The following is a 12,298-nucleotide window of genomic DNA, read 5'->3' on the forward strand; positions in this document are numbered from 1 at the left end:
TGAAGGCAAGGGAACCCTGGAGGCTGTTGGCCTCTGCATCCAGAGTGGAAGTTGTTGACATGAAGAGGAAAGCACAATGGCCTCGTGTTCTGAGATTCCATTGGTGACGTTTGTCTTGAGATAGTATCCTCAAGAGTAGAAACACAGACAACTAAAGTTTTTATGATTCACTATTCGAAAAATGACTTTCAAACGCCCAAGCTCAAAAAAAGATGGCAGGAGTATCCAAATCTTCTGTATCTACAGCAACACATGCTATGAATAGTATGTGCTTCTTAGAGCTCTTTACTTTTCAAAATATTTCATTCCTTAGGTTCAGATAGGAAGGTTTTAGAGATATTATGGGGTCAGTAGAACACACTGCAACAACAGATGCACATTCAGTTACAGATGTGGTATTAGTAGAGGTAGCAGCAGGAACAAACAAGTCAGCAATAGCAGTATTAGTCATGCAGGGCTACTGTATGTTGAAAGAGCGCTAACAATCCTGCTTAACCTTTATATTGAATAAAATGTCATGTAGTCTTTCAATATCCTATTTTAAAAGTAGATAACTCAAAATGCTTGGGAAAAGATGTATCTGAAATAGATCCATCATATGCCACTGCTCATCTCTGAAAGCCTTAAGCAAAATTACACCACCCAGGAGAGGTAGAACTCTCAGTGATAACGGATATTAGAAAACTTGGACAACAGCGTGCAGGGCTATGAAAGATGAAATGCTGGAGAAGAAAATAAACTAGTTACTTACCTGTAACAGTAGTTTTGTAGCTTAAGGCTCTTCTTGATGTACACCCTCTGCATTATTCCTCCATTAAGTGTTTGGGTAGAGATTTTTCTTAAAAGAAACACTTTATCTTTGTGAGTCAAACATGAATAGAATCAAAATGACTATATATGACGTTGTCCGTAATCCCACAATGCCACACAAACCGTGACCACCCATTGTGACGCTGCTTATCTGTCTTTTTCATAGATTCACACACAACTGTCCATTTCCTGGGGCTAATAACATTGTCTTTCATTGGAAGTACTCTGAAAACCTGTGCAATGTGAGCCTAGGAGGGGATTTGATCTTGGACCCCCTTTACCTCCTTTGCTGTCTACTGGGCCAAGTAACAACAAGTAACAAGATGGTAAGGCTGCTCAGAATAGAATATATAATGAGTGCTTCTACCACTACTATGAAGTAATTCATACAGAGGCATCTCAAACTAGCAACTGGGAGTACTTTAATGATGTGAATAGATGACAGATACTGAAGGTGGAGAACTTAGTTACAGGTAAGTAACTTTTTTATTTGCTCGGGATAACTGTGAAAAATAGTGCACAGTTAGTTTTTCATTCTGTTGCTTCCTTCCTCACAACTGTGAAGACCAGAAGCAAAAGATAAAAGGGCACGGATGCTAAAGAGCTTTCCAGGCCAACACTGTTTGACTAATGCAAATATTAGGTGGTGGGGGGCTGGTGTCATCATATTCTCCAGCTAATACTGTTATTTGGCATACATTTGTGCGCGGCAGCAAAGGATATATGGCAACTGCAATCGTACATTTTGTTAAAGCCATTGACCTGCAGCAAGTTTAGGAACGCAGGTGTGAGAAAGTGCCCTTTGTGACATGATCACAATCGTTTTTTCTGGACTGATGATGCTGTTTTTTTTACTCTGTGCACTAGTTAATCAGGCCCCAGTGCATGTGCCCCTAAAACCTGATAAAATTGGCTAAGTTCTAATTGCAATCTTCATCTTATCGGCCATAGTATATTATTCAGAAATACACCCATGGCATGGAACGTTAAATATCACCTGTGTACTGCAGCACTTATTGTGCCATCTACTAGTGTGGCAAAGGAAAACATGGCTTGAGGCCTATCGTTATAGCATGACTGCTGCAGTTTAAAACTGCAGCACAACCTGTCAAAATAACTTTTGACAGGGAAAAACATTCCTCAGTTTATTTATTAAGTCACCCTTACGTAGAAATTGTGAGATTTAAAAGTGGGACATGTAGAAATGTAATGTTATCATGTGCCTGCAGTGACAAGCCCCCAAAAGCTATGTTTACCTTGAAAGACTGGCTATGTTGAGGTATAGATATTATTAATTCCGTTATCTCGGGAACAAGCTAGAGAAACAGTTCAACCACTATTTTTTATATTTATAAAAAATGTAATTCAATGGTGAATTTAGATTTTTACTAAATATTTAGGAAAAGTGATCTTTAGAAATTAGAAACTAGCTTTTCACTGTCTGAAGCTCCTTGAGGCTAATTTGCCTTAGCCTGCTAGCAGTTGTCCTATTGGGGTTTGACCTTAAGGAGGTGTGAAAACTGTTCACAAGTCAAAGGATTAGGTCATGTGACAGCATGGGCTAAGTGTGGGGCAGGTGATGCATATCAGCTCAGAGCAGCTGGGGGGGAGGGGTACAGGAACTTCACTAACTTGAAAGGGACAGAGGTATAGCCTGCCCATTCAAAGTTTAGTATAAAGGGAGACCTGAGGAAGGTATTTGTTATTTAGGCCCAGGGTAGCTAATTGGCCACACACAGGTGAGAGCAGAAGCTGGTCCCAAAACCAGGTTCATGTAGGGGGCTGCTCATTTCCCTAAACTTACCTCAGCATGGCACACACACTACCTCCAAGGGCACAAGGTCTGTATCATCTTCGATTTCCCCCACAATAGAACATTCTGAGCCAGTTTGCACTAAAACAAACAGGATGTGCTGCAAAAGTGGGTGGGCTGGTCCCAGGGAACTTTTTCCCCATTGATTAGGGAGTGCCAACGGTTCTCCCACACCTACTGGCTAGTGAAACGTACAAACCCGTCATCTCACACAGCTCATCCGAACACTTTTTGGACCTGGGAAAGAACAGAAGAAGGACTGCGCCGGCTGTTTGAGACCCGCGAGGAAACCTGGAGGGCTGTATCTGCTCTCAGTTGTACCCAGGGCAAAGAAGTGTACGCCAAGGATCATCAGGCTGACCTCCTGTGTGGCTACTGCAACATCAGAAGCTGAAAGAGACCTTTTCCCTGGTGAGTGACCAGCTGCAACTGGAGGAGCATTGGACCCTGCGGGTGGCTGCTGCTGAAGTGAGTCTTGGCCCCAAAGTCCTGTTGCTGAGGTCCTGGGAGCCTTAGTGATGTCTGAAATCTCTGAAGAATTTTGACTTCTAGACCTCCAGAGGAATGGGATCAGCCTCTCAACTCAATCTGCCGAAGGCAGGAACTCGCTGGGCAAGAAAATCAAGCTGGTCCCACTCGGAACTTTTTGCCATTCGAAAAACTTTTTAGACAACTCTTGCAGTAAGTCGATCCAACTTTGGTGCGACCTTTAAGGAGACAGCCTACAGCCTTGCCCTGGTGGAGCATTCTGAGCTCCAAAAAAGAGACTAAGTCTGAAGAACAAAATCTTGACCAGATAAAGGCGCCAAAAGCATCTGACCAAAGAGAGTACTTTCCTGGGTGTGAAATATGACCTTTTCACTCTTGGAGCTTTTCCTGCCAAAAGAACAGCTTCAATGGGATCTCGTCAAACGGCTACCTGGCTTTGGGAGGACTTCCTCATAAAAAGTCTGCAACATTACCCCAGTGGAGGATTTTGACTTTCATTTGAAAGACCAAGTTAGAATGTAAAATCAAAGACAAGAACGACCCACTTTGCGTAGCCGACCAGCATTCGATCGCGATGAGCCTGAAATTGGTCCCAGTCACCCACGAACAGTACTTTCGACTGGCTTTTTACTTTATCTTGGTATTTTTTCTCTTAAAAGTTTGAAATCTCATGTCTTTGTTGCCACTTAATAGATTCTGTTTTAGTGTAATTAACAATTATATCACAGTTTTTATATATTAGAGTGGGATTTTATTGTGTTTTCTCATTTCTTTTTTGGTGCTCTTAAGTGCTGTAAACATTTCATCTAATTTCATGTCTGCTCTGCTCCATAACTACCAGTGTTTGATCTCCTGTTTAAATTATTAAAACATTTACCTGGACCTAAGAGGGTAGTGACGTTATTACCTGTGGTGGGCTACCATCCACCACTATTAATGAACCACTCTTTTTTACATCAGGGAACGGCAATCTATTAGAAAAGGCAAAAAAGTAGACCGAGGCGCTTGACCAAAGATAAATAGGGCGGAAAAACACACATGATAGTCTTCTCCGGAAGAGGAGCTGGGACTGAAATATAGAAGGAAGCCTGCTTGATGGGGCAGGCGAGGCAGAGCTCTACATCACCATGACCTTCAGTATAATTGTTTCTTTATTCTGCAAAAAGCTATAGTTTTCTCAAACCTGTCAATTGCACATCCATTAGTGTATGGAGGTTACTGAAACAGACATAGGAATAAACACAATTTCAGTGATTTACAACCATATTATTTTATGAAGGAGCATTCGATCTTAAGAGTTTATGTACATATTAGCCACTTACCACATATGGCAGTTTTCCACCTGGTCACAGGACAAAACTCACACTGAAGCTGTCGAGCTGCATACCATCGTCCATTGAAAAGATTAAATGCTTCCTTACATTCTTCTTCTCTTAAATTGAAAATAGAGATACTTATTTAAAAAATGTGCTAATCTCTACAAATGTACACTTGCTACTCCCATCTTTGATTTGGAAACTTCCAAAATTATGGGCTATAGAAGCTGTTCTCTCCTTCAAGGGTAGTGTCTATTTTTAGCTTGCCACAGCAGCTGCTTTTCCTGCTGCTTTTACCTCTTATTTACTTGCATGTGTTCCTTTACATTTAGGAAGCCAAGTTAAAGATTACAATGACATTTGCTTAAATACATTCGGACCTTTTAAAACGAATAACAAACACAATTAAAATCTAGCCTTAGGCTGCCGTATTTTGTAAGCATTTAAAATAGTTTGTTGTATTGTATTGTATTGTAATTGCATTTATATAGCGCTTACTACCCCAGCCGAGGCATTGAATCGCTTCCTACATAAATATGTAGTATATACGTGGTGAAGCAGAATTTGGAATGCCACACAAGGGTGTCACTATTCAAAGTTCATGACCTCAACGGAGACTACAACAGTGCAAAGCTTACCTTCAGAATGTACTCATGTGGACTTATGCATAGGAATTTACAAAGAATTCTTGCCGTCGTCATGGCAATGTGCAAAAGTAACAGATATTCAGAATTACACATATGTAACAATTTCCACATATGGATATGTAAAAGGTGCATCCAGTGGCGGCTCCTCCGCTATAGCGGAGGAGCGTCGCCCTACTGCTTTTGAGCAGTGCGTAGTAGAAACATAAAATTATAATAACTTTGTGTGATCATTTTATGGTTTGTGCTACTTTGCGGGTGGGCGGGACTGCTCTGCTGTTGGAGGAGGGCGACTGAGGAATGGTTTGCCCACTCCTAATATGCACAATGACTGTTTGGTTGGCCCTCTCGGGCTGCCCAAAACAGTCATGCGCATTTTACCCGTTCTCTATGCAGGCTGCATTACAGCCTGTGTTGAGAACATTCCCAGGCCCCCATTCCCTGGTTGAGCATCGAACCAGGATGCTCAGAACCAATCAGAACGCTGAGAGCTGGAGCAGAAACTCAAAACTCAGCGGCAAAGTACGTGTTTTTTTATATTTGTGCGACAAAACCACTCCCCCCCCCCCCCGCTCCTGACCCGCCATTCGCAAGTCATTCCGGCCGCCACTAGGTGTATCTTGACACATGCGGGAAAATTACAATATATGCAAGCGGTCTTGTAGACCCTTTCCCCTACCTATCATCAATTTTGAGGTGTCCTCCTCATTTCTTCACAACCCATGAAAAGAGTACATTTGTGAGTGGTTTACATTTGCGAAACTAAGTGTAGAGAGGACCCAGAAATCTGTGAGGTTGTGAATGTTCATAAACATTTATTTAGGGGAGCTAGGGGACCTACCCAGCACTACATCAAACCTGTTAATGCAAACAGAGAAATGTCACCAAGATGGCAGAATTTCTCTATAAGCAAATCACATTTGTGAGAGTTACATCCCACCATTAGTAATTCAGTGAATAAGGAATGGAATTTACACTCACAGCTATCCTTTTGTAATCACAGAGATTCAATTACAGTGCCAAATAGCTTTGTGAAATGGGCCCATAGCGAGGAACTTGGGGGTCCATTATGATGGCGGGCTGACACCGTAACGGAATGCGGGACCGTTCGCCATGGGATGCCGCAGTCCCGCACCTGCAATTAGGATGTCACCGCCACCGCAGCATCCCCCATTCCCAGCATTGTGGCGGGCGGTGCTCATAGCACCGCCCGCCACAATGCTGGGTATGCACGTTGTGCATTGGCATGCACAAGGTGACAGGCACCATGTGGTGCCAGCCACTTGTCTATGCCAATGCAGACCCCCCCATGTGCACCCCCCACCCCCAACATCCTGGTGACCTGCTACGGGTCCCCCAAAAGCAAAGAACGCATGCCTTACCATGGTGGCAACGCACGCCATGGAAAGGCTGATCTCCACCATCATCCTAATATGGATGGCGGTGTCTTGCAGACACCACCACCATATTAAACATGTTTTCCGTCCGGTCGACGAGTCGAGTGGCGGAAAAGCAGCGGACCCCCCATCCACCCTAATATGGCAGGGGGTCTTTTAGGTATGGATGGCGGGTGGATCGCCCCTGCCAGGCCAGCGGTGGCTACCGCCGGCCCAGCGGGGGCGATCCGCCTGCCATCCTAATGGGCCCCCTAGTGTTCTTTTTACATGCAGCCCCAATTTCCTTCACAATTAATAAGATGATACCAAGTACAAGTAAATGATGTCCAGTACAAAGAACTATTTACATTAAAACATCATGCAACTTACAAGCACATGGAAAATAAAGTATCTGTAAAACTATAACATAATGTGATAATATTATTATACATAAAGTTGAGTTGGATTATATCTTTTTGAACCCTCAATGGAAAGAACCTATTGTGTAAACCTCATACCACACCCAGCAAACTTAGAACGCGTCAAACAACAAAAACCTGACTTCTAAATCAACACAACCACAAATATACTGATCCAACAGGTTATAACAAAGCAATAATGGTTCATCTGGTAAGTTTGAAATGAAACCTATTTGTAAAATATTGGTGGCTACTACCAAATGTAGCCATATTGTTATATCATTAATGTAATGTAAGTCAAAGTGGCTTCAATAGACGTCCATGTATACTGAAGTATTTTATGGTCTTCTCATCATAAAAAGACCTGGGGCTGTAAAACAAATAGGGCACACTGTGCCCTCTCTGCACCATGGCATATCTTTAACCAGGTACGCTGGGTGTAGGCTAGGACTGTGCACTTTTAAAAAAAGCGCTGTTCCCAGCACAGGCGTAAACTCTCGTCTCCACTGAGGATAGAAAATTAGTGAAAGGCATACCAGCTGTTTGAAGCCATTAATCTATTTTTCACTGCAGTAGGAGACCCAGTCTTAAATTCATGGAGGATAGGCAACCCCCCCTGCAGGTGGGTGCAGTTAGTTACGGCATCAGCCTGCAGAGGGATTCCTGGCAGATCCCTGGAGCCTGGTTTCCCCCTCTCAAAAGGCGCTCTCAGGGAAATGCGAGGAACTAGTGCGCCACCTTTCGTTTCAAGTCTCCTTGATGGTTTGTCTGCCTCTGGGCCCACATCTGTAATATTAAGAAGGAGCAAAAGGAAAGGATTCGCTCATTCGCAGTGCATATCCCCCCATGGGAATGCACCATTGCTAAATGTACATATTACAGAAGAGACTGTCTGCAGCCTTTTCTGGATTATCAAAATTCCATGGGGTACAGAAATGCGGCGCACACGCCTGCTGCTCCCCTGGAGCACTTTGGGTAATGCAGCCCTTGAAGTGGAATTCATGAAACACTTCCTCCTCCAGGCTCACTGCCTTTACGGTTTCTGCCTCACACTTAAACATGTACCAAATACATGAGATAGAGAGATAGGGAGTGTCATGACCTTTTGCTGTGCATCACATCTAAGGCCCATCAATCGTACATTCTTCTTGTGCAAATGCTATGACAATATCCATGAGCTCTGTGGTTTGAAATGTTCACTGCAGTATGAAGAAATGATTACAGATGTAGAGACTTTGATTTAACATTTCTTATAAGCCTTGCATTGCTAACCCTGAGAACATTGTAATCAAAACTAAGCACAGATTCCCACAGGGTCCTGCTGCATCTTTCCAATAACATGAAAGTGCCTGCAGCTTTCATGGCGGTAGTCGATGTGCCAGAAATTATTCATACTACTGCATTAATTCTCTTGCTATCCCTGGGGGGGGGGGGGGGGCGTGGCTTAGCAAGCCACGATGGCGGCTGTGTTCTGCTGAGGCTCCGCGATCAGGCTAGCATCTTGCCCAGTTCCAGCGATCGCCGGGAGCCTCAACTTCCAGATTCGGCACCCGGAGAGCCCCCACTTCAAGCGGCACCCCCCTGGTGAGGCGCGGATCGCGCTACCGTGCAGAATCTCCAGTGACACCTCCCGCCGGAGCCGCGCGCCGAGCTACAAAATGGCGGTCGCGGCTCCGTTCCACTGATGCCTGCGCCACTGTGCACCTGTGTCACCCGATCGGTGGCCCTGAGCGGTGCGGCCGGCCGGCCGCCACAGAGATCCGAGCTGTGAGGCGCGACCAGCCCCGTTGGGTGAAACCGCGACCGGGCTCTCTACCGAAGCCACACGTTCGGGCGCAAGATGGCAGCCGCAGCTCCGAGGCTCCACATTACCTCCCGCACTGTCCGGGGCTCATCGGAGGACACCCGCCACTACATCCCCCGGGCGGGCGGACCGAGACATTCCTGGACCCACGGGCGGCTCTCCGGGTCGTGGCGCCTGACCCCAACATGGCGGCTGCGGGGACCCAGGCACCGGGCTCGGTGCGTGCTGCCACATCCCCACTCTGAGAGCGGCGGCGCCCCCGGATCAGCGGCGGCCACCCGCCACACCGAAGACGACCCACCCCAACACCCGGACCTCTGGGGCCTTGCCACTTGACCCCTGGCCCCGGCGACCAGTGCATGGACTATTCTGAGTGCCAGAAAAGGGGGTGGGAACCTGCCGCCTCCACACAGCCTCATCGCGGGCGGCGAGGGCCCCTGCCTCTGGAGGAACTTGACGAGGGGGTAAAGCTTCCAGACCGTGTGTGCCCGTGGATGCGCACATAACCCCCTACTACGCCACTGAAGCCACCAACGGCTGCAGACCGCCAGCACACTCCGGATCTAGGCCCCCTGGTTTCAACTCCCCCGGGATCCTGGACTGCCGGGTGGATAGAGCTGCCTGGCCACGTCTGGGCTCCTATTGTCTTCGCTGTCGGCACCCTTCTGCTGCTCTGCGCACCGCTGGGGCGAGACCACTGAGCGGGCGAGCCCCTAACCTCCCCCGCACCAACGAAGGCTACGTAACCAACCCCCACGGGTTGTTGTCTGCCTCAGCGAACTGGTGTTTGGCGGCCCGCTGTTCCCTGAATACACAGCGGTACAGGGCCCTTCCCATCGGCCCCATGGGGAAACCGAGGGGCCCGCAGGTGACCGCCGTCCCTGAAACGGCCCCTGAGAACATGCCGCACACACAGGCCTGGGCGCAGGTCAAACACACCACACACTGACCCCACATTGTCGGCGAAACTGGACCAGGTGCTGGCAGCTATAGAACTGTCCCGACTCTCAATGGAGGAACAGTTGGGTGTCCTGACGACAGACATCAGCCTGATCCGCGATGACCATCGTAAGCTGGCGGACAGGGTGAAGGAGGGGGAGCAGATTGTGGCCGCGCTGCACGTCCCATGCTGGCCAAGGTCCTACACTTCCGAGACCGCGATGCGGTGCTTCGGGCGGCCCGGACGGCGGGTCCCCTGCAGGTGGAGGACCAACAGGTCATGGTGTTCCCAGACTATGCCCGAGAAGTCCAACAGCAGAGGTCTGCCTTTCTGGATGTTAAAAGACACCTCCGCGCGAACGATATCCAATACTCCTTACTGTTCCCGGCCCGCCTCAAGGTGCTACACAAAGGAAAGGCCATATTCTTCACCACTGCGGATGAGGCACAGGACTGGGCTGAGTTCCACTGTCCGCCGATCCCCAAAGCCGGGCCCCAACGGGAACACACCAGCAGTTCACGTCGATCCAGGAGACGGGGCACGAAACGTACCAAGACGGGCCCCTCCAAAAGCCAAGCATCCTCCCCCTCGGGCTCACCCGACCGTACGCAAATCATACGGGAGAGACGAGACGCTTTGAAGGCGGTGGCTGAACTACACCTATCTCCCCTTGCACCGGACCTATAACGCCAACCGCATCTGTTCACCCCTGAGAAAGACCGAGACAGCGATGGCACAATGTCGGGGTTTGGCCCAATCTCTTCCCCTCTCATTGTCGCACACACGGTGGACGCTACCCTGGCTGGACAACCTGGCACCTCTTCCTGATGGGCGGAAAGACAATTACTGTACTAGAGGGATGGAATGAGCACTCAGACGGGTGGTGGACAAGGAAGGCAGATATGCACTACTAGAGGGACTCTTAGATGGACAGGGGATCCTCCTGGGTAGCATTTACGTCCCTAATACTGAGCAGGATAAATTTTGGGATCACCTTACAGGAGTATTGGCCCAGTTCACTACCGTTCCTTGGGTCTTAGGGGGTGACAACTGCACGTTGGACCCTACTTTGGACCGATCACACCCCCCCTGCACGTTCCCCAGTTCCCCGGCAAGCGGAGCTATTCAGAGCGTGGACCACGCACTGGGCGCTTACTGACGCTTGGCGACACTTATATCCTCATACCCGCATTTACTCATTCCACTCGATACCCTCTTTTCTTGGTCGCTCTATGTGCTGTTTGTGAGCCAAAGCTGCATAACCAATTGACTGTGTGCGCTCGCGCGCGATAGGCACATCTCCTACAAAAGCCCGATCCGCGCACAAGCCTAGCGGTAACACATGCTGCCACCCCCGCAGAATTCTGTTATATTTCTCCCCTAGTGGGATACTAGTTTGGATATGCCACCCCCAGTGATATATCCCTTGTATTGGGACTGTTTCCCACCCTTGGTTCTACCTGTTTTTACTCTCGACAGTTCCCCCCCCATAGCTATGGAAGCATGGCGCGCAGGAGCTAACGCGAGACACATGGTCACACTGTACTCGAGGACTGCAGGGGGGCCCCGATCGCATGCACGATCCCTTAGTAATGACGGCTCCACGTTCGGACGTTAATGTCCTCACACTAAATGTACGGGGCCTCCACACGCCCAGTAAACGCTACTCTGTCTACTCCTACATAAAGCGCATGACAGCTAGTATTGCTCTTTTACAAGAGACACATATTAATGCTACTGAATTAGGCCGGTTACAGGCCAAATGGCGGGGGACCTTTTGTGCCACGACATACTCAGCATTTGCGCGCGGCACCTTAATATGGGTTAGGCCAGGCACCCCCTTCCGCGCGGCACCTTAATATGGGTTAGGCCAGGCACCCCCTTCCGAGCACTCAGACGGGTGGTGGACAAGGAAGGCAGATATGCACTACTAGAGGGACTCTTAGATGGACAGGGGATCCTCCTGGGTAGCATTTACGTCCCTAATACTGAGCAGGATAAATTTTGGGATCACCTTACTGGAGTATTGGCCCAGTTCACTACCGTTCCTTGGGTCTTAGGGGGTGACTACAACTACACGTTGGACCCTACTTTGGACCGATCACACCCCCCCTGCACGTTCCCCAGTTCCCCGGCAAGCGGAGCTATTCAGAGCGTGGACCACGCACTGGGCGCTTACTGACGCTTGGCGACACTTATATCCTCATACCCGCATTTACTCATTCCACTCGATACCCCACAACCTCCGGGGTCCGCCTGGACAGATATGCTCTGCACCGATCCTTCCTAAACTAATCTCTTCGGACTACCTGGGTCGGATCATCTCGGACCATGTCGCCCACATATTGCGCCTGACCTGGCGCCCCCCGCACCCGCCCGTCCCCACTTGGCGACTCCCTAAGGACTGTTTGGCAGACCAGGTGTTCAGGGACTCACACAAAAACAGCATACAAGACTACTTTTCACACAATGCGAACACGGCATCATCGGCGCTGGTGGAATGGGATGCGTTTAAGGTAGTGGCACGGGGGGAATGCATCAAACAGATCGCAGGGGTTCGCCGCACATTGGAGCAGACACTCTCAGCCACGGAACAGCGTCTAGCTGCACTCACTAAACAAACCGATAACTCAGAAGAACACGCCGCGCTCACAGCCGAGGCGAAGTCAACATACCAGGTGGCCTGT

General features: G+C 48.5%; 1 protein-coding gene across 1 annotated transcript in view; it reads right to left on the reverse strand.

Annotated features, from left to right (window-relative positions):
* Window positions 1-12,298, reverse strand: part of ZRSR2 (zinc finger CCCH-type, RNA binding motif and serine/arginine rich 2) — a 211,488-nt gene that overhangs the window by 40,725 nt on the left and 158,465 nt on the right. Inside the window, exon 10 of the mRNA XM_078657650.1 lies at window positions 4,435-4,544. Coding sequence (XP_078513776.1) covers window positions 4,435-4,544 — 110 coding nt within the window. The remainder of the gene's footprint in view (window positions 1-4,434; window positions 4,545-12,298) is intronic.

The sequence above is a fragment of the Lissotriton helveticus genome, chromosome 8 (genome assembly GCF_964261635.1).
Source record: "Lissotriton helveticus chromosome 8, aLisHel1.1, whole genome shotgun sequence".
In the NCBI taxonomy this organism is placed as follows: domain Eukaryota; kingdom Metazoa; phylum Chordata; class Amphibia; order Caudata; family Salamandridae; genus Lissotriton; species Lissotriton helveticus.